At 41.3% G+C, this 23,921-nt stretch overlaps 1 protein-coding gene across 1 annotated transcript in view; it reads right to left on the bottom strand.

The window, feature by feature from the left end:
• Positions 1–23,921, bottom strand: part of tenm1 (teneurin transmembrane protein 1) — a 171,487-nt gene that overhangs the window by 69,596 nt on the left and 77,970 nt on the right. The window contains exons 6-10 of the mRNA XM_069696829.1: positions 23,807–23,921; positions 12,539–12,741; positions 9,463–9,670; positions 2,761–2,862; positions 402–596 (exon numbers count right to left, since the gene is read on the bottom strand). The exon at positions 23,807–23,921 is cut by the window's right edge and continues 59 nt beyond it. Coding sequence (XP_069552930.1) covers positions 402–596; positions 2,761–2,862; positions 9,463–9,670; positions 12,539–12,741; positions 23,807–23,921 — 823 coding nt within the window. The remainder of the gene's footprint in view (positions 1–401; positions 597–2,760; positions 2,863–9,462; positions 9,671–12,538; positions 12,742–23,806) is intronic.

Below are 23,921 nucleotides of genomic sequence, written 5' to 3' on the forward strand. Positions count from 1 at the left end.
ACTCTCCTTTTAGGTCTGTTTACATTTCTGCTAACTCTTGAGGGAAATATCTGCTCTTTAGCGGCTAAATGCTCCACTGTGTTCACCACCTAGAAATCTGTGATTGTGTAGACTAAAGCTGACTTGACTTTTGTTTGAATGCTCTGTAATGCTGACAGGGTCTGCAGACTCTGGTGATAATTCTCTGTGAGTTTGTCACCTCGAGGGACCCTTGTCAAATCACACGTAGTCATTTGATCCTCCGTCAATATAAAAATATTAATTAGTGCAGTGTTAAATGAAATGCTTACCTTCATATAAAAACCAAAGTCATTCACTTAAATGCGTGCGGTGCCATTTATGCTGTGCAGATGACATCATGAGGTGTGTGTCATTACGTCTGAGTGTGTAAAACATCTTACCTTGTTCACAGTTAACCCCTTTGTAGGCCGGACTGCATATGCAGATACCCTGGATGCAGGAGCCATGGTTGGAGCAGGTGGGATCGATACACTGACCTTCCTCCACATTGCACTCTGCTCCCTTCCACCCCGCCAGGCACACACACCGTCCTTTCTCATACACGCCGTTACCGCTGCACAACACGGGGCATGAATCTGCAACAGGACAAACACAGATTACACTCACATACTCTGTAGTACATCCACGCAAACACACACACACACACACACACACACACACACACACACACACACACACACACACACACACACACACACACACACACACACACACACACACACACACACACACACACACACACACAGTGCTGCAGTATATTAGCTAGGAGACCGCAGTAACCTACCATGAGTGGGGCTACGCTCTCTTATCTCAGCTAGTGCACGGATTCAGCAAATCCTCAAGCAGCCTCTGTCTCCCTGTCTTTCTCTCACAAACACACACGCACGTACACACTCATGCGCGCTTTGACACACACACACACACACACACACACACACACACACACACACACACACACACACACACACACACACACACACACACACACACACACACACACACACACACTCCAGCTTATCCCTCACGCTGTTTCAATTTACTCAAGCACCACCTGAGCCTGGCTACCACGGCAACCCAGGAATTGTAGAAAATCCTCCCAACGTCACCTCACTCGTTCTGAACAGGCCGTGAAAACAATCATGAAAACGGAAGATTAGGAAAGAGAGCATTAGGGGTTTATAGAATAACGGTGGAAAGCAGAGCTATCTCCATGCAGAGATGGAGAGCTGTGTGGCTAATGTAATGACAACCAGGTAGAATAAAGTCAGTGAGTGGCTGATGGCACACTGACAGTTGCAGCTCGGGACTTCAAATGAATTAGAAAGATGATCCAGAAGCATCGCCTTTTTTCTGGGATAATTTGCAGTGAAGGCATGTGTGTTCATGCGTGCAGGCACGTGTCTGTGTTTGTTTGATCCTTTGTTAAATCTAAGGCTCTGTACCCCACAGTAATAAATTCACACTTCACTTTTTACAAGTCTTGCTAAAACTTGCTGTCCAACTTTTCAAACAGAGAATATTATAGCACAAGCAAATGAGCAAAGATGAGAGGAACGTATGAATAAATTATGAGCGTAAATAAATCATAGGATGTGATGTCACATCACCTGTTTCTACACAATTGGACAGATACAACTACAATAATTTTACAAAGGCGGACTCTCAGGGAGAGAGGGGATGTAAGGGAGCTAGAGTGATAGAGAGAGGAGATAGAGTCAGCGGGAAACAAAGGGAGAGAGAGAATAAAGGAAAGATACAGGAGGAGATCAAAGGAAAGAGTTGTGAGATATGAAAAGACTGTTGTCAAAGGATGCACAGAATTTGTACTCCTGGTATGTTTTGTCTGTTTAGTTTAAATCGGATTCCTCTGTGCCATAAAGCTCCATTGTTGTTCCAAAAACTATAACAAACGCATCAATAATTCATATCATTTCAATGACATTCCGTAAATTCTCCAATAATAGCTAGCATACATGTAGTGACCCGGTCTCAAATAACAGCCAGGTGTTTGGCAGGGAGGGACAAATAAGAGTTGGTTGGTAATAAATAAAGTCACTAATATATTTCAGTTGCTGAGATTTTCAAGTCTTTTTAAACTTACTGTCAATAAAACTCAACACTTCCTGCTCATATTTCACATTAATTGTTCCACAAATAAAGTGCAAGGTGCCCACTGAGCCAATAGACGGCTTTTTAATGTGAAACATTCCCTGCAGTCAGGTTTACTGACTGCAGCTTCACAGAGCCTCAGGAACAGCACAATGGAAACCAGGGAATAGTTGGTGAATGAAAATGTAAGGCTTATTTCTGTTAAGAAGAGAAACTCTGAGAAGCTGAATGGCAAGTATACTCAACATAGTTAGTTGCCACTGTTAGTGTACATGTGGAACTAAAGCTGGAAAGCCAGTAGATTATACCGAGCTGGACATCGAAGGAGTTTTACAGAAAACACCGTCAAGAGCAAATTAAACAGAAAGTTGGGAGAGGTTTCACTAAAATATGACGATAACAAGACACTTGTATGTGTGTGTATTCATTCACAAGTGAATATGGTCCCTAATTTACTTCTATTTGAGTAATAGCTGCAAAAAAAACGGCTGTGCAGCTGTTTTAGGGAGGCTGGAAAGGATGAGCGGTCGACTAACACCTTTTTAGGATTGATCTTTTCATTAGATCTGTTGGCAGTGAGACAAAATATAAAACAAGACCAGCCTCATCCTCCCAGTAGATATTTCTTACCTTTGGCACAGTCGGGACCCAAGAATCCGGCAAAGCAGTGGCAGTGTCCAGCCACACACTCTCCGTTTCCATTACAGTCTGTCGAGCAACCGTCCATTGAGTCTGCATAAACACAAACACACAAACATGCACACATTCACAAATCAAACATAAAAGTCAGAGGGGAAAAAACAGGAAAAAAAAGGAGAAAATATTCCACTTGTAACTCCATAAGCTGGCATTGCTCTCTGTTATTGAATGAGAGATCTGATAAGCAATGGATGGCTCCCCAGACACAGGGGCTATATTAGATTAGTCTGATCCAGCTGCTATCACTCTCTGGGGAACAGCCAAGCACTCACTTACACTCAGTAGCACTAAGCACATTATACTATATTACAGGTTAGAAACACACTGCTCGCAAATTTACAAACATCACGGCTTAATCAACAAACTGTTTACAAGGGCGCAGTTTGGAACGAGATTGAACAACATAAAATCTGACATTGTGAGTGCACAAGTAAGCGGAGAATGGGTAATACTTCGGCGCTACAGTAGATACACTCTGGGCATGGTGAAGATCAACGTGATGCTTGTTCCTACTAGAGCTTTGTCTCATCTGGATATGTGTGTTTCATCATATCCCTCTGTAGGCTATATGCGTTTCATCATATTCCTCAATCAGACTTCAATTAGCTGCCTTCCTTTTCTCCCATTGATATGTCCATCATGCAAGATCTCCTTCTCCATGTACAGGCAGCAGGGCAAAGATAGATCAAGAAGAAGAACACTTTTATGCTTTTAGAGCATTATATATGCCTGATGAGCTCCGTCAGCTCCGCTCCAGTTGGAAGATTCTGGAGAAGAAGCATTCAGAGGCTGGCAGAGTTGGGGATTTGAACTGTGCTGCTGGCTGTCTTGTGCCAGGCGAGGTCTATCTAAGCGAGATAGAGTAATTACAATGGGTGTCAAGGATGTCATCCTTTATTTGACCCTGTGCCATCCTGCTCGGCTCCTCTGAACGGGGATCGACTCCAGAGTCAAACCACTGCAGTCCCCCAGCTAGCTCTGTTCAGGGAGCATGGATGACAAATCCTTCAGTGGCATGGCTCACGTACACGCGCACACACACACATTTACAAACACATGCGCACACAGTTATTATGTGACACCCGCCTAGAGGCGCGTGTGACACATGCTAATGAGACAGGCCCTGCCAGTAGCCGGCAGCCCAGCGTTATCCTCCACAGCAGCGCATCACTACAGAAACCAAAGTCATTTTCACCTCCATCACCTGTCATCGTCACACTGATGGAGAGGAGGAGTGGCAATCATCTTTTCTCCCACACAGTCTGGAGGACACACACTCTTTCTCTCTCTTGGAAAAAAAAAGCCTCATATACACAAATTCCAATATTGTATCTGGCACCTGACACACGCAATGAACAAAAACTCATCTGCAAGGTCACAGAGTTCCTTTTAATCCGGCGGAGAGGAGCGATCCGTCGGAAAGCTCACAAGGCTGGAAGATGCAGGGTTATAACAGTGATATAAGCTCTGTATCTTTCAGGTCAATGTCCCGACCATAAAAATCTCCAGGCAATTAAGAGGTAATGTATGAAGAGCCGTGTCGCCATTTGTTACTGTACAGTGTGTGTGAGCGCGCGCACGCCCGTGTGTGGGCAAGACACCCACTCTGTTCTTTCCACTGACTAAACCCTTTCCAGTTAGAAATCACTCATGCCATAAGTTATTGAAGTTAAATGCTATTATAAAATGGGTGCTTCCAGCCAAGTGATCTGATTGGTCAAATAAGCATTCCAATTGTACTTTATGAGCCCGTAAAGCTTCAGCCATGCTTTATGACCCTTGGGCTTTATGAATTTATGAAAAAAAATTAAATGGCTGCTCAGCTAACCAGAAGTATCCATCCGCTGGCTAAACACTTTTTTTTTGTTTGTCATCTCTTTTGCCCAAAGTTCCAGGTATCTCTGTGAAAGTTTGGCATTCTTTGGTGGCCATTGTGTAAAATATATAATAGTGGAGAGGACGTGTGATGGCAGGTGAAGTATTGCAATTATGTATAATTAATAGGCTCGCAGGAAGCGGCACACTCTGCCTGAGTAGATTTAAAGAAGATGGTGTTGGAGTGGAGGTGGCAAAATGGCAGAATTCATTATGCTGAGGCTTTTGTGGGTTACATGTCAATCGGACTGGAAGAGGAAAAGGGACTTTATCGGCACCTGCTGCTATTTTTTTGATGTACAAAATATGTTTGAAAATGCCTTTTAAAACCCAGAATGATATCCATTTTGAAATCAGCAGATGGTTGCTCACCTTTTTCTTTTTTCTTTCAACATTTATATAGAGCTCATTTATACCTCATAGGCAGCATTACTGCAAATGACTGTAAAGTGTTCTGTAAACACATCTGTATATATTATATGTGCTCTATAGGCTAAGTATGTAAGTGCTGGGCGGTACATTGCATTCTGAAGATATATTCATCTATTTTTCCAGCAAGATAGGCTACAAGATGACACAATACTATTTATAGCTATAGATATAGTTGTTGCTTCCCATAACCAACTTCTTCCATAAAGAAGTGCTTTGCCTCTTTCCCCTGTCACACTCTCTGTGCAGCCCTCGGAGCTGCTTGGTGGCGAATCGTGGGGTTTTGCTTGAGGCTGTGCTTCTTTGGGACAGTCATCCAGCCATCTTTGCTTCCCGGCAGCTCGGGAGTTACCAGCGGGAAACTAACTGGGGGCTGGCTAACTAAAGCAGCTAACAATTGGAGTTTCATGGTGCAGAGCCACATTCCCAAGTCACTAAGCCTGACAGATAAACTGAATTTGTTCCATGTGCCATTATCACTACAGGAGACAAAGGAGTAACTAAATATTAGACACACTGCACAGAAGAAGGAAGGAGAGTGTGAGGGATAAAGAGAAGACATCGCTAAATGCTGAGCTAAAGTAAACAACTGTGGGATTAGTAAGAAAAGAAGGACAGAGCTATGAGTGCTTGAGCAGAACTACTGTAATTTTTAAATGTGTAGCGGGTCATCAGCCGCTGTGATGAAAAATGCAGAAATGAACTGGGTTGACACAGAGCAGCAAAGTAACGCAGAAACGAGGACAACCAGAAATGAGAAAAAAAACCCGCTTCCTGCAACTTGTCAGTCTGTGAATGTTGTTGAGAACAATTACAGTATGTTCTCAGAAAAATCAGAAATAGTCTATTTTTATTTATTACAGGTTATTCATTTCATATTACTTTTCATTTATATGTTCTGTAGCTCTATATTTTAAAACGGGTGAGGAAACCCTGCGTTGCATTTTGATTATAATCAGTTTTAATAAAAGTGCTTTTAACATCTCACATGTGGCTTGACTTGTAAAAAAATATATATTATATATATATGCAGATATTGATGTTGATAGTTTTCTGTCCTGCAGCAGCAGCAGCAGCCCCATGAAGGCGCATGTGTGTGAGATGATGTGTGAATGGATGGCAGAACAACATAATGAAGGTCAGTCTGCTGACCAAACACACCTGGTTTTGAATCCTCTTTCCAAACTCAGTTCTTTCTTCATTTTACCTCTATCATGATGACTGCTGTGATTATGCTTGACAGGGTTTTCTGTCATATGTAACCACATACAGTACAGTGGTGTGAAAAAGTGTTTGTCCCCTTCCTGATTTCTAATTTTTTTGCATGTCTGTCACACTTAAATGTTTCAGATCATCAAACACATTTAAATATTAGTCAAAGATAACACAAGTAAACACATAATGCAGTTTTTAAATGAAGGTTTTTTATTATTAAGGGAGAAAAACAATCCAAACCCACATGGCCCTGTGTGGAACATTTTTTGCCCCCTAAACCTAATAACTGGTTGGGCCACCCTTAGCAGCAACAACTGCAATCAAGAGTTTGCGATAACTTGCAATGAGTCTTTTACAGCTGTGGAGGAATGTTGGCCGGCTCATCTTTGCAGAGTTGTTGTAATTCAGCCACATTGGAGGGTTTTCCAGCACCAACCGCCTTTTTAAGGTCATGCCACAACATCTCAATAGGATTCAGGTCAGGACTTTGACTCGGCCACTCCAAAGTCTTCATTTGGTTTTTCTTCAGCCATTCAGAGGTGGACTTGCTGGTGTGTTTTGGATCATTGTCCTGCTGCAGAACCCAAGTTGGCTTCAGCTTGAGGTCACGAACAGCAAAAATGGCTGCACGGCAGAGTTCCAAGACCAAAACCACCGCTGAGCAAAAAGAACATTAAGGCTCGTCTCATTTTGCCAGAAAACATCTTGATGATCCCCAAGACTTCTGGGAAAATACTCTGTGGACTGACGAGACAAAAGTTGAACTTTTTGGAAAGTCCCATTACATCTGGCGTAAAAGTAACACCGCATTTCAGAACAAGAACATCATACCAACAGTAAAATATGGTGGTGGTAGTGTGATGGTCTGGGGCTGTTTTGCTGCTTCAGGACCTGGAAGACTTGCTGTGATAAATGGAACCATGAATTCTACCGTCTACTAAAACATCCTGAAGGAGAATGTCCGGCCATCTGTTCGTGACCTCAAGCTGAAGCCAACTTGGGTTCTGCAGCAGGACAATGATCCAAAACACACCAGCAAGTCCACCTCTGAATGGCTGAAGAAAAACCAAATGAAGACTTTGGAGTGGCCTAGTCAAAGTCCTGACCTGAATCCTATTGAGATGTTGTGGCATGACCTTAAAAAGGCGGTTGGTGCTGGAAAACGTGTGGCTGAATTACAACAACTATGCAAAGATGAGTCTGCCAAAATTCCTCCTCAGCACTGCAAAAGACTCATTGCAAGTTATCGCAAACTCTTGATTGCAGTTGTTGCTGTTAAGGGTGGCCCAACCAGTTATTAGGTTTAGGGGGCAAACATTGTTTCACACAGGGCCATGTGGGTTTGGATTTTTTTTCTCCCTTAAAAATAAAAACCTTCATCTAAAAACTGCATTTTGTGTTTACTTGTGTTATCTTTGACGAATATTTAAATTTGTTTGATGATCTAAAACATTTAAGTGTGACAGACATGCAAAAAAATTGGAAATCAGGAAGGGGGCAAACACTTTTTCACACCACTGTACCTCATTACTCATGCAATGAAGTTTTAACTCCAAGACATGTTTTGCAACAGGCATATTTTTTCATATAGCGCACTGCAATCAGCATAATTTCATGCACTATTTAACATTCTTCATATTTTCCTTGTTGTCCTACTCTACACTGTATTGATACTATTGTATTTGAATTATTTATTTTACGAAAGTCTTTTGCATTTCTCGTATTTATACTCTGTTTCTTTTGTTGTATCCAGTTACTTTTTTCTGCAGGAAGCTCAATTTCCCGACAGAGATCATCTCATTTATCCATAAAGCGCCACTCTCGGGCCACAGCGTATGTGGCTCTTTTTAGAATTTACTGTCCTCTGGCTCAATAGTTCTGATTTTCTGCCTTGAAAATAATGCAGCGTCTGTTTGGAACCCTCGTTAGAGGTGTAAATGGGCGCTGAAATGAACTTTGACATCAAACCATTAATATTATTTTCCTCTTTCAATTGATTCATTATTTTGAAAAACCTTGGCGGACTGAGGCCATCTGCTGTGCCTATATTTGTTTTGATTATTGAAGTGGCAATGAAAAAAAAAAAAGAAAAAGAGAAAGGTTTCCTGCTTAGCACAAAATATGTGACTCAAAAAAAAGGTCTGGTCTATTCCAGACTTTACAGACAGCATACGTGTCAACAAATGTTTGACAGCTCTGAAATAAAATCTGTGTTTAGCTGTCGCATGCTGTCAGTCATTTAAAAAGCTCTCTGTCAATATGACGACGAAAGATGTTTTCTGTACAATGTTTTGGCTCTTTGGAGCTGTTTACTGATTGGCTTACAACTTGGGCTTTTAAGAGGTTTGCAATACACATATTTAGCTTAAAAGCATCGAGGCAGCTCTGTGAAATGTTCCTGATCCTTTCCTGAATAACATAAAATCTACAGTGAAAAATTAAAAAAAAAAAAATCCCCAAATAAGAGTCTTTTTCATGTAGAGCGGCTCATGTTATCTGTTCATCACATACTTCATGTGTGACTGTATTACCTGTCTGCAACATGTAAATTACCCAGTTCCCCCATGATATTGCTCTGCTACATTTCTCATCACTTTTTGGGGGGGTTATTTCAACACTGTATTCTCTTAAGGACTACTGGACAAAGTGGGAGTGAAGAGACTGCCCTGGTAATTATCCACTTGTCTATATTCAGCCACGTACTCCTGCATTATTCACATCCTTCAATTTACACTGCCATCCGTGTGTGTCATAGCAATGAGCTGCGGTTAGCAAGCCCTGTCATTACTACAGGAGCTGTCCTCCCCTTTCTAACAGCTGTCTCTTGCCATGCCAAACTCATTCTTGTAATAGGAAAAGTTCCCTTCAAATGTCAATGAGTTTCAAACACTCCTGGCCAAGTCCTTATGTCATTGCATGTCAACAGATAAAAAGGAGGGCAGAACAAGAGAGCGAAGCAACACTGAGATCCTGTCAGTGGAAGGCATATCAAATACAGTTCAATAACTACGAACTATAGAATAATATTCTCTTAAACTAAACATGTTAAGAAAATAGATAAAAAAAAAAAAAAAAAGCTTCCAGTTTCAGTGAATCTGTAATAATCCTGCTCACCTATGGGAGTGCTGTGGAGTAAAACTTGCTCCAGGTTGCGGCCATCGTTGTAGAGTGCGAGGTGCCAGGTGCCGGGGTCCATGTACTCGATGAAGCCTGTTTCCTGGAGGCCGCTCAGCAGCAGGCCTTTGGGAGCTTTGGCAGTTAAGATGGGATCAGTCAAGGACCTGGGCAGGGCCTTCCCATCCAGCAGTTTCACAAAGTCGAACTGAACACAATACAACGACATAATCACAAAACAGCATTATCATCCAGCTGGAATGAGCAAGTGGGGACTTCACAAAACCTGCATAAATGCAACAGGAATTTGCAAGCCAAACCTTGTGCAGTGGCGTGTGGCTGTTGTTGGGTGAGCTGGGTGAAACTGAATTGAATGCTATTAGAAAACTGCCTGAATACAAGAATATGCGGGAACAGCTTTAGATGCGCATATCAAATGCAAACTCAGAATCCAAAGAAAAGGGAAAGGGAAGGGAAATACACGTCCATGGTTTCTCAGTCGTCCACCAGACATGTGCTACAGGAGTTGGCTCAACAACTTGACATGCTGCTAATAGCATGGGCCGACTTCACCACCCAGGTTTTCAATGGAACCGGCTATTATTTCATCTGTCTCAACCTTTCTGTGCTTCTTTTACTTCCTCTTTAACTTTCCCCACCACCCTCCTCCCTCCCTCCCCTCCTATCCATCCTCAAACCTCCTTGAACTAGTAAAGCACTCGCTGAATCTTATTCCCCCTGAGGGCTGTGTGTCACACTAGTGTCAAAAACAGCTAATTAGACCTCTTCATGCAGGCGAGAGCAGGGGCACGCTGATGTTAAAAAGCAGATGACTCAGTGTGTGTTGTATTTCTGTCTGTATACGTGCGTCTTGCATAGCACAATGCTACAATGCTGTTCGACACCGTGTACAGCATACAGTATGTGTGCGTGTATTGTTACTGGGACTGTGCCGGAGACACCGAAATAATTTCCTTGCCAAAACAATGCACATCCACACTTCTCAAGTCTGTTAGGGATATATTTCTGTTCATGTGAGGAGAATCTTTCCTTCCTAACCCTATTTTAGTTGGCAAATAACAAAACTTAACATCACAACCAGATTATTCTGCTGAGTCTAAGCAAGTAAATACTCCTTTTTTTCCATCATCTGTTACACTGTTTTTATACAGCCGAACTCACAATTTAATTGTCATCATTTGCATAATTTCTGTTGCTGGTGTCAGAACAAGTTTAAAATACTGATTTGTTCATAGCTCATAAATGCTACCTTTTAAACAGGCAGACAGGAATTCATGCGCTGCTGCACTAAGGTATCGATCAAATTGTTATTTTGTTCTCCTAAATTTGCCTGACAAAACATGCATAAATAAAGTTTATAGAGACCTGTCTGACTACAAATCTATGTTTGAAGTCAAGAAAATAGTTTGAATCATCAAAAGGATTCACAACTTCCAACTCTGTGGTAAAATTATTCTTTAAGCAATCAAATTGGTGACATGAAATAGCAAATCAGAAATGACCTTCTCCAGCTTTCACATTGGTTGAAATTGCAGCCTACTGTAACGCTGGGTTTGGTTTTACGAGCATGCAGGCAAAGACGAGAACACACAGAGCAGAGATGTCGAGAAAGTCAGAAAGATACCGCAGGTGGTTAATAGAAAACACACAATACAAATCGATTTTAAATAGACATATAACAAAAAAAAATGTTTTTCATAGATTTTAAATGAATCATTCTTTGCACGATAATAGATTCTATATCAAATGTGATTTGTATCCTTCAGAAAAAAAATAAATCGATGAGCCCTGGGCTATTTTCAAGGTAATTTCACTTCCATTACATTGCAACTCTTATCTTCGTCACTATAAGGGTTGGCCATTTGAGTTGTATCTTATGTCTTTCATCATTTGATATTGAAATGCTAGCAGGGTTTTAATATTAGTCTTTAATGCAAGCAAAAAAAAGGATTGTGTCTCATGAAATAAGGCATTATAAGAACCAGGATGGTGAGATGCTCTATGACTTGGCAGTTTGAAAAAATATGCACTTAGTGCCTAACGGAAATAAACGTCATTGTTCTATTCATTTAAGTCTTTTGACCACAATGTTTGAATCATTGCTATTAAAAGCGAGTACATTGTTTACTTATCTTTTTGTAGGTCATTTTTATGGGCGTTTTAAGCCTCTATACTGCATGACAGTGGCAGTCTGGACGGCCAGGACCTGAACCAGGGACTCACTGTTCAGGGCATATGTGACAAAAGTAGTGTGCACCCAAACCTCTTAATGTCAACCCAAAAATACATTGTTTTGTGCTAATTTTTCAAACAAAAGGGGATGTAACGTTAGACCTATGTTGGAGACAATAAAGAAATTTGCTGTGATCACAAAGAAAAAAATAGTGTCATCCGAAAGAGTAGGTTCGGTTGTTTAATTTGATATGATCTATGTTGTGAAGCAAAGTAGCAGGAGTATGAAAATAGGTGAGGATATTAGTAAAGGTATTACTTTGCAGATGTTCTTTTGATTACTTTGGTATACAAATGTGCCTAACATCATTACAAAGGTCCAGTTCCGCTCTTTCTTGCGATGTGTGTGACAAGTTCATGACTAATTATAACAAGAGTAGTGGGTGTGGAGGTGGACGCAGAGCTGCATGCAGACTGTAACTATGGTTATTGAGATGTACATTAAAAATAATTTCTCTCACCCACACTTTGTCGCACAGACTCAGCTTAGGTGTTGTTTTATTTCATATTTGCTGCACCTCGCAGTGATCACTACTTCATGAGCAGTTCAACAATAAGAAGTTAATTTGGACAGACAGCATATCCGCAGGGCTCGAAGGGTTAAAATATCCCGTTGTGAAATCTGGATCGAGGCACAAACAAAATGCCATGTAACCAGCTTCGAATAAGCTCTTTGTGTGCGGCCAGTGTCAAAAACACCTTAGTGTGGATGAAAGCATAAAACGGAGAGAAAAAGGTGCATTAGTGTGAATGTGATCTGTGGTCGTTGGAGCAAACAAGCCCATCTGGGTGAACAGCATGCTACAACAGGAGCCTTCTTTACCTGAGTGTGTGTAGGTGGTATGTTCCTGCGTCCATAGATCCCCAGCAGTGCGTTGTGTGAGAGGGAGAGATTGAACTTGATGTAGGTCGGATGGTGCACAGTCATATGAAACCTCCAAAAAAGTCCCGGTGGGATTGCCTGGTTCTGCTGGGTTCCTATGTCGAATTCTCCACGGTCAATGGCCCGGCCTCTCACCCACTTCTCTGCAGGTAAAAAACACAGACAGGTGATACCGCTCAGTCACATACTGGGGATTTATCAAGGTGGATGGGGAGTCCTATTCGGTATCAGAGGGAGCAATTAATAACAAACCTGATGTCTTCAAGCATCAGTGTGATCAGCGGCTGCACTAATGAAGTGAGACTGAATAGACGTCAGGAATGACTGAGCGCTGGTGAAAATCCTGCTTTTCAAGAGAGCATGCTTTGGCAGTCCTTTCGATCAGATCTGCATAAAGATGAACTGCTTTGGAGAGGAAGTGTTTTGTCTCAGAACTGTCTACTGGGGCTTTGTCATGTGCTATATTAGCATCTTCTAACAAGAAAGAAAGTGTATGTGTTAGCATGTGTGTGAAAGAAGAGAGATGAGAAAATGGGAGGAGGGCAGGGGTACATACACACACACACACACACACACACACACACACACACACACACACACACACACACACACACACACACACACACAAAGACAGACGTACACGCATGCATTCACAAACAGCGTCATGGCATACAGATAGTGTCTTGAATGAGAGTGTGTCTTTGTGTGGGAAGAGAATAGGTCTTTCCAACAGTCCACTGGCCATCAGCTCCTCTCCATAAGCCTTTATCAACCACCAGGCCAGAGTCTTTTGTGTTGGGTAGCGGGCAAGGCTCTCCAGCCCTCTTTGTGTCGGCCTTTATGGAGAGATATATCTCTGCTTCTAAACTAAGATGGAGGAAATACGGTGACAGAGGGGAGCCAGCCGATCGTTACGGCCACAAAGGCAGAAGAACAGTTAGGGGCAGATTCATGGACGAGTCCGCTCGCTCTCAATCTATAATGCCTGCAGCTTTACCACTCCATTATGGCGACACCATGCACACCCACAGGCTAGCCAGCATATATCACAAGTACTGTCACACGGAGAGGGCGGCAGAGAGTGCAGGCTTGTGAGGTACTTTTTTAGCCATGCTAAATGTGGCAATAGCATTCTGTCGCTCGGTCTACAACTTTGTTCCAGACCTCTCAATAATAGTAATAGGATGTTTAACACAGACACTCATGATACCCAGCGCATAAATCCTCCTGACTTTGGTGATTCCCTGACATTTCTTCCTGCACCACCATGGAATTGACGTTTGAGAAAAATGGCTTATTATTTTCCCATTGTACCATTATCAGGTCAAATTACTTTTTTAGTACTAATTAGCAAATATGGTAACACTCGACCCTTAGATCGTCTAAATGGAAACCCTGCTGCTGCTAAACTACATTATGTGAGTACTGTAACTGTGAGCATGTCAGACAACAGATGTTAAAGTTATTAATTTACCAATTTACAATCTCCCAGATCTGCTATCATGGCTGTGGACTTTTTGAATTTATAACCTACATATCAAAGACAAACTGTGTTTTCTTTCATGCTTAGTGGAGTTTTGGGATTTGTTAAAAAAGTAGTAGGCTACGTATTTCATCACATCCTCAAATGGGCTGATGTGAAAAATATACACAAAGATTTTGCACATGGCTAATTTACACGTCTTAATCTAATTATAACTACATTAGCACAGAGCTATTCATGAGGGCCAGATAGGAAGATCACTGGGGGCTGCAGGGCTGCACAACATATTTTGTCAATTAACCTCTACAGATAACTCTTAATGTTAGCAGATATAATAAAACATGGTATAAACTAATCGAATGCATCCCTTTTGTAGGATCAATTTCAGACAGCAAAGTAAAAGATGAACATAGTAAAACAGTATAATCCTGTTTATATTTCTATCAAAAAATTCCAAGCAGACATGAGCAGGTTCATATCCTTTTTTGTTAAAGGTGAAAACAGTGAAACAGCATCCAGACAGGCATCTTGAGGGCCACTGAAAATTGAAGATTCTACATACTACTCGAGCATTTATAGCTCAGAGCACTGCTGTGCTACAATGTCTAGCATGGCGGCAGCATTAATTGTTCATATTACAAACCCGCTCTCATAAAATGCCAGTTTATATTTATCTTCTTCTTTAACAGTTTACCTAATTGAAAAAGATAAAATGCTTACTGTTGTAATTGAACAAGAATGAGCTGGGAGAGAGGGGGCGGGGGAAAAGAAAAAGGACAAAGGGAGAGAAGGATGAGATTGGGATAACAACACAAACAGAGTTCGAGAAGGTTTGTAATAAAAAAAAAAAAAAAAAAAAAACAGTCAGGTATCCTGTATGAAGCATGAATTGTTACTGTACTAAAACCTCCACCAGACAGAATAAAAGCAACTTGGCAGAACTAAGGTATGCATTCATGCATTCCTGCCGAGTCTACCTCAGCACTCTATTCCTTTTAATGCTAATCCTCACTCCTGTGCCTCGCCACGAAAATATAAAGGCCAGCCGAGGGATGGATGTCCCGAGGAAAGTAGTCTTTTATTCAACACTAGATGAATAGGACATGAATAGGGCATGGCAGTTGGCAGAGCACTGGGAGGCAGACAGGCGTGCAGGCGGACCAGCAAACAGGCTGACTGGCAGGCCGGCGGGCAGATGAGCAGGCAGATCCTTCTGATGCTAATTACTGTATAGCGCCTCTCAGAGTCTGATGCAACAAGGGGACAGAAAGCGGCGCTCAGGTCAGCCGCGAGGATGTGGGGTGGTGGGGTGGGACACAGGGGGGTGGGGGAGTTGTAAAAAAAAAAGGGGGGGGGGATCATGCCCATAGAGAAGGTGGGGGTGTCAAGTTACAGCTGCTGATGCAAGAAAGAAGAAAATCCCTCCTTGCATGTCTCTCTCCTTCTGTCTCAGCAGTAGAGAATCATCCTGCAGCTCCAGTAAAAAGAGGTGAGGACTGAGGCGTTTTGGGAGTCCCGCAGACACCAGACAGTTCGCACAGTGACTCGGGCTCATTCAGGCCTCCCGAGCTGCTCAGATTACTGCTGTCAATCAATGCGTTCCACCCTTGTATCTGCACAGAACCTGAGACCATCCTTTGAAGAGATCTTTCAAAACAGTAAATCTCTGTTTATTCCTACTTGGCAGGCAAAAGGACGACAAGCTTAAGCGAGACAATATATGAACAGGGAGGTACATTTCCCTCACACCTTTCTATCTGGTGCCTTTAAGAAGAGAAAAGCTGCTTGAAACTCACACTTGCAATCGGTTACTTGGAATAAAAATAAACAACATCGCATAAATCTCCTCTTATGCTTCTCATCATTAGTTGGCAGCAGGAGCAAGTTGTAAGCAAAACAATAATGTATTAAGGTTTATTTCAAAATCTTGAGCTTGTTTAAAGGGGCGATGAAAGTGTTGCAGAGCTTGTTCATGTCTACCATCAAGCACGATGTGGCCTTGATGGACATAATGAATCGTTAGTGGGCAGGTCCGCCATAACCAACATATTGTACATTACAATAATGATGCTGCCTCAGCCAATTATATTGGCGACATGGCACGGTATACACAGAACACAGCTAATGCCCTCATTGACACTATTCACCCTCAATATGCAAACACATGTACATACTGCAGCAGTTTCTGCTAAATTAGCCCCTTAAAAGGTTGCCAGGCCACAGGGCATCTGGATCAGGACGCTGTTACATTTGAACTTTTAACCTCTCCCATTTCTAATGACTCGCTAACATCTCCATATTGTCAGCCTTCATCCCTCTTACAAAGCGGGAGTTTCTAGAAGTCGATGTGGGTTCGCCCGCCCATCCATCTGTCGGTCTCTCTCAGAGTGTTTAGTGAGTCTAGTGTGTGTATGTGTGTGTGTGTGTGTGTGTGGGTGTGGGTGTGTGTGTGTGTGTGTGTGTGTGTGTGTGTGTGTGTGTGTGTGTGTGTGTGTGTGTGTGTGTGTGTGTGTGTGTGTGTGTGTGTGTGTGTGTGTGTGTGCCAGGCCAATGAAGGAGAGGAACTACATTAGGACTTGGGACACAAGGTCTAATTAATTTCTCTTGCCTACGGGTTATTCAGGTAAAACAATTACACCTGTAATCTATTTTCAAAGGAACTAAACTGTCTTTGCAATTAATGTTATTATCCCTCAGATTCTAATGAAGCGGGGAACAGACTAAATGTGCAGCCAGGGTCTTGGTGACGGGACATGTCTGAGGGGACCGGAACTGTGTGTGTGTGTGTGTGTGTGTGTGTGTGTGTGTGTGTGTGTGTGTGTGTGTGTGTGTGTGTGTGTGTGTGTGTGTGTGTGTGTGTGTGTGTGTGTGTGTGTGTGTGTGTGGTATGGTCGATAGCGAAGCGCAGTCCTATGTGCGAATCTCACCCATATTGGCGCAGACAACATTAATAGTGTTCCAAATGCAAGAGAGATTGAGTTTGCCGCAGGATGAATAAAAATATCACAATGGGCAAGGTCTCTATAATTACTTGGATTCAATTAAGGGCCTTTTGAGCAGGTGGCTTAATAAGCTTTCAGCCTCCTCTCTCCACTGTGCAGACTAATGAGTGTCAGTCAGAGTCAGGAGAAGATAATGCTCTTGGCCTTAGGGCTTCCATTACTCACTCATCTTCACCTTCTACAATCAGGCCTCGGGCTACATCTGTGACAGACATGTCTGCTCGTTCACAAACTCGTTCACTGCACGGCACTTACATTGTTACACATGTAATATGTGTTGTATAAGCTGACGCACATAAAGTACTTGCAGTTTTTTATTTAAAAAAAACTAAAGCTTGTACCATCTGGTCTCAGAAGAGGCCTGGAAGGAGCAAACCAGCTCAAGTGAAGTGCAGTTTGGTGATGATCTGTGAGTGTTTGGACCACACACTCAATTTTCCTTCTTTCATTTGAAAGCCCTGGAATGTTTGGTATGTCTCAATATATTGCTCAGCCATTCAGCAATATATTGATTACATATCGACTTCTTGATATGAGACTAATTATACAACAAGTAGTTCCGACCCAGCGATCTGATTGGTCAACTGTACATTTGGAAAATGCTCAAATCAGCATGACAACACACCCTGCTCATCACGAGAAATAGCACTGCGCCTTCTCAATGCGAATATATAATTGGAATTGAATTTCATATAATTTGCAATATAGTGTTGTTTTTACTTGTTATAGGTCTATTAAATGTGACCCATTTGGTGAAATCGGGTCTCTTTTGGTCCTTATTTGTCGCTCTGAGCACTTAAAATCCTAGCGGAGGCCAACTTGACCGGTTATGATTTAACACATGACACTGGTGCTAAAATCTTAAAAATACATGACTCCATCGAAATCTTTTTTCAGCGGATATCTTATTTACAACGAGATTGAGTGAGCTAAGCAGTTTGGTGTTTCTATGTGCTGTATTTATTCAGTTTATGAAACGATCTCTGGAAAGCAATAAAACGGACTAGATCTCGTCTCTGTTGCTAGGGTCATTGCTAAGGGTCAGACTACTTCCTGGAGTAGTCAACATTGCATATATTACACTTACTACACAAACCTGAGCTGTCTGACTAAACTATGTAAAAATATACCTATACTAAGGGTGTGCCATATCATAATGTGCACAATAATATTTTTCAAATTTTTAAGATGAGAAAAAAAACATTGTTGCAACTAGCATGGCTGAAAACAGCTGTGTTTTATATATAACTTGAATTTCTTCTTAGTTACTGATGTTTACAAAGTGAAAAACTGAGAGATAATTATTTTAATTTAATATTTGATGGCAAACTGACAAACTATAACACTTATTATATAGTTTGTTCTTGAAATTATTATTTCAGGGGTGTATTGCCCACCTCAACTCTATTCACTAATACTCTAATACAAGTAAAAGTCTAGCCTTTAAAACCGTGTTTGGTAAAAGTACAAATGGATTAGCATAAAAATGCACTTTCAAAGTAGTTTCAGATTATAATGTTATTACTGATGCATCCATCCATCCATCCATCCATCCATTATCTATACCCGCTTTATCCTGAATAGGGTCACAGGGGGCTGGAGCCTATCCCAGCTCACACTGGGTGAAAAGCAGGGTACACCCTGGACAGGTCACCAGTCCATCACAGGGCCAAAGACAGACGGAAACAAAGACCATTCACGCTCTCATTCACACCTGAGGGCAATTTGTAGAACCGCCAATTAACCTAAGATATACTGTAAGGCATTACTGATGCACTGATGTGTAAATGGCACGTCAATGTTGGAGCAGAACAAAGTAGGGCTAATTTTTTTCACCTTACATATTGTTCAATTGTTCAATCTGAAACAATTCATTTCATCTTCTATACTTGTGGGTTTTTATGTCAAATTATAATCAGCAAAATAACTACAAACTAAATGTGTTAGGAAAAGTAGTGGTTACATTTTGAGTAGCAGTATATATATATATGTACACATGTATATATGTATATGTATATAAAATATCCTCAATACTCAAAGTACCAAAGTATAAAAACAAATCTTGTTGAACACCCTTTTGGCCACACTGTGGCCAAAGGAATATTTTTTTTTTTTTTTTTTTTTTTTTTTAATTTATTTTTTTTATCAAAAAGAAGATCTAGCTTGTTTACCAAGAAGATAAAATTGACTTTGATTGATTCATTAATTTATTTTGCCTTTGATGTCAGAGCCTAAGACATCAATCTACTGCTCTCAAATGCCAAAGAGTGAGTGCTCCAAAGTCCTCTGCTCTTTATAAAATGGGCCATCAACACCGTAAATACTGACTGAAATCATGTTGAACTTCTTCAGCTATATTTGGATAAGATGTTTTGAATGCAGGCTGAGTAACAGACAGACATGTTGCTGCTGTTAGGCTTTCTCAATTTGAGGTGCTTAAGCAGGGGGTTCACTAAATGATCTATACTCTCTCTGCATGTGAGTCTGTGTGTATGTGTGTGTGTGTGTGTGTGTGTGTGTGTGTGTGTGTGTGTGTGTGTGTGTGTGTGTGTGTGTGCATGTGTTACATCCTGAGACTGTATCCCAGCGTGAGAAAATCAATGAGACCAGTGTAACAGCGACTGAGTCCATCAGCATTTGCACACATGCACACACTCATCTTGCTCCCACACACACATCTGCTTTTCCCACATACATACACACAACGTGCACACACTTTTCTTACTTAGCTCCGCACATACACACTGTTCAGCCTCACACCCTTCCACTCTCTCCGCACGCAGTCTAGAATATTGATGTGCTCTTTAAGAGCCCTCCTCTCTGTCTGTGTCACATTCCATCCATCTCCAAACCATTTCCAACCACACCATCAGATAGAGTGAAAACAATTCAGCACTAACTCTCCTTTCATACAGTGGTTTATACAATAATCGCATTGGCTCAGATGGCATTCCACAAGCTGCGCATTTCATCATCTTCACTTTATAATGAGGCAATATGCCGCTCTACTGTATGTCAGTTTGTATCATTTGATATCATTAATAAATCCGCCATTTCACGGTGAGTGATATACTATTCTCAAACTCTCATGTACTTCATTAAGACAGGGAATCCACTGACAGAAAACTTCTTCTCAGGGCACTTCTGCTTTCATCTGCACCAGAGGGATTTCTACGTGTGTGTTCATGTGTGTGTGTGTGTGTGTGTGTGTGTGTGTGTGTGTGTGTGTGTGTGTGTGTGTGTGTGTGTGTGTGTGTGTGTGGCGCCATGTCCGCACGCTCTTATGCATGCATGTCTGATATAGAAATAGAGAAAAGAGAAGGAAAAGTGTCCGCGCCTGCACATGCATGCGTGCACATGAGCCCCGAGGTCGATTATCAGGGGGTGAGTGGCAATTAATGTAGCACTAATTAGAGAAGCTTTTATGTGTGGAGGACTAAGAAGGGCTGCTGGTGATCACTGGAAACTGCAGGAGAGATAGCAAGAAGAACATAAAACACAGCACGCGCGCCTTGACGAGACACTAGCCATACGCAGATGACACAACATGTCAATTAGTATCCAGCACAGGGGTGCAAGCTGTAAAGCAGATTATAATTCTGTGGCGCCGGATCCTGATTTCAGCGTAAAGCCAACAAATCAAACAGAAAGCCTATCTTTGAGAGAGCCTATCTTTATTGCATTGAAGTTGACATAAAAACAACAACACTAAAAATACCCCAACAAGAATACAAGAAGATTACTACCTTCCAATCATTCCACTGAGCTCGTTTCATCTCTCCCTACTGTGTCATCAGTTTATATCAAAACAAGCAGAAACTGATAACTATCCTCCAATCGGTCTCCTCTACTATCTTCATGGTCCCACTGTTATGTTGTTACTTGTGTTTATAGAAGTGCATCAAGACTAATTTATTCAAAAATGAAAAGTAACATTTTGCATCTTAGTTTTTGGGGACAAAAGTAATGGAAATTGCTTCTAAGATGTTAAATAAAAATTTCACTTTGACTCTTGGGTTTCTTTTTTGTCTATCTATCAATCAGATTCCTCTCCTCCCATCACTTTCACTCTTTCTCTCCCCACGATGACATGTTTTTACCCTCTCCATTCCCCGCAGCCTCCTCTCACCATCCTTTGCGGTGTAATCTAGGGGATTGTGTGGTCTCTTGGTGTGAGAGGTGATGGGTACAGCAGGATGAGCGTGATAATCTGCCACACTGGATTACAGCCTAATCTCTAATCTCTCTGGCCCTCCTCTGCCCAGGGACCACCTCCACCGTGCCAATTTTATTAATCTGAGCCCCCTGCATCAACGGCTTAGCTTTGCCCATTTTGATTTCCCCAGCTTTCATCAAGCATATAAAGCAATAGGAGTTGAAACAATAGATTGTTGTGACGCAACACTCAGAAGTGAATTCCGTGACCCCTGCCTGCTCTATTGGAGGATTTAGCTACTGATGAGAGTGTTAATCCTCAGAATGTGAGGATTCATCAAGAATAGTTGCTTTAGGGATGTCCCAGGTTGCCTAAATTGCAACGGGTTGCAGTTTGCCTTGCACGTTCTCCATATAAGTGCTGAACGTGGGCTCCAACAGCAGCCGATGTAATATCCATCAGAGTCAGACCAAGCATGAAGGTTGCTGTGTCCTGCCTGACTTCATGACCTGAAACACTCACAATTAATGTCCCATATCATGGGGTTAAATTGGTGTTGGTAATTCCTCTGGCTAGTTGAGAGACGGCAGAGTGGAGAAAAGATATTCCAGTCACGTACTGGCTAAGAGGCAACATGATTAACCAATTACCTAGCCTTTCTAATAAATGAGTAATCAGTTCGAGGCTGATCTCTGGACTGATGTCTCTCCATCGTATTGGATCATTCTTTCTGCTGAGAGTGTTATATATGCAAGCTAGAGTCCTAATGCACTGATTGAAATTTATGACAATGGATATATGTAGTCACAACATGTCCCAGCCATAATATTTATATGCTGTTTACATATTTACATTTGGAGGATTTTCTAGTCTAGCAGCCATTTCAATAATTTTGCTTTTATTAAATCTAGCAAAGCACAGAGTGCCCCTGAGGGATTTCTGTTTCATAAAATGTTCATGAAGAGAAAAACACTAAAAAAGCAATGACTTCAATACTCTGGCGAAGGTATAACAATTATTTGTATGTTACCTGCCTCAACATAGTATCATACCATGTACATTCAAGACCATAAATATTTTGGATAGTTGCAATTTTTTTCTTCTACTCAATTCAATTTGAAATAAATAAATGGATACCACATTAAAGTGCCAAGTGTCCATTTTAATTTGAGTCAGTTCACATCAGTATTAACAGAACTGTGCGTGAGATAAAGCTCGTTGAGCACAGTGCCACATTTGACATGCCCAAAAATAATTGGACACGAGAGTTCAAACAAAAGAGTTCAAACATGGCTAAATGTTGATTGAAACAATACATATGAGAAGTAAAGTAGTGACCACACAGGTGAAGAAGATAATATATATATATATATATATATATATAAAAAAAGAAGAAATCTATCACAGAGATAACAAAACATGCTAGTTTGTTGGTTTCATCCTAAAAATAGTAGTTGTGAGAAACTGATGCACTGAGCAACACAATGACTGACTGGAAAATCACTTCCATGTTGAAAAATAAAATCCTTTCAGTTAAGAATGCTCCCCAGGAAGGAAGTGAACATCTTCCTTTTAAACTTCAAGCTCCAAATTGTCTCTTTTCGTGGAATAATTTCATTCTCATCCCTTCTAAAAATTTGCCACGTACATTATCTGCACTGCAACTGGAGATTTGGGTATTTTGCACTTGGAGCGACTTATGCAGCCTCGGGGCGGTAGCCTCAAGCAGAGATGAAGAGCAGGCTACAAAGATCTGATGAACTCCTTTCTAATGCCACATCCCCAGATTCTTTATTTTTACATTTTCAGAATTGTAATCACAATTGTTTTTAGCTCCAGCCGATGTCGACACAGGTGACATCAAGTGAGTAATTGTCATCAGACTTCACACATGGCTCCCTCTGGAGATTCAAAGGGCTTTATCCAACTTTTTTCACATGTGCAGTATTGCCAACACCTGTAAACATGCTTTGATGTGTAATCTGGAAAAATACATGATGTCCAGTTTTAATTAAGGAGCAACTGCAGCATTACAAAAATGGACAATTTAACATCTGCTATGAACTGAGTGATGTTCACAGACAAGCAACTAAAACAAACCGCAGAATGAGAACAGTGAAGAAAACACTGCTTCTGATTGATTGGTTAAAGCCTCACGTGAAGTTAAGTTAAATATTTACCTGACCAGGTCCAAGCTTGTCAGGAGGGAAAGGTGTCCATGGTAACTTAGACGGGATTTGTTTAAACCTGATTCATAAAACTAAAATAGATAATAAAACTATAAATAAATAAAGCTGTACAATAATCCAGATTTATGGAAATTGGCCTGGCTCAAAGAAACCAGCCTCGAGTTTAACTCCACACTTGTCTTTTTGCTTTTTTGAAATGTCAATACAAAATAAAACTCTAAGCCATTGTTCATTTGTTCATTCAATACATTTAACATTTACTACATTTTCAAACCTCTGTAATACATTTGTTTTGTTGTTTCTCACGGGCAAATCCTGTCGATAGTTGAGTGCAGGACATCTGTTATTACGGTGTGTACTGTGTGTGTGTCAGCTCACCTCTGTCACCAGCGTGTGTGTTTTCAGGGTTGAGTGTGTCCAGCAGGTGAATAGAGCTGGTAGGTCTGCTTTTTCCGCGGTCCTCCTGTTGATGGTCCGCTGAGCTCAGGCCATT

Source organism: Brachyistius frenatus, unplaced genomic scaffold (assembly GCF_029030835.1).
Source record: "Brachyistius frenatus isolate BFR_SWC_R1_liver_20210118 unplaced genomic scaffold, ASM2903083v1 Contig_22, whole genome shotgun sequence".
Classification (NCBI taxonomy): Eukaryota; Metazoa; Chordata; class Actinopteri; family Embiotocidae; genus Brachyistius; species Brachyistius frenatus.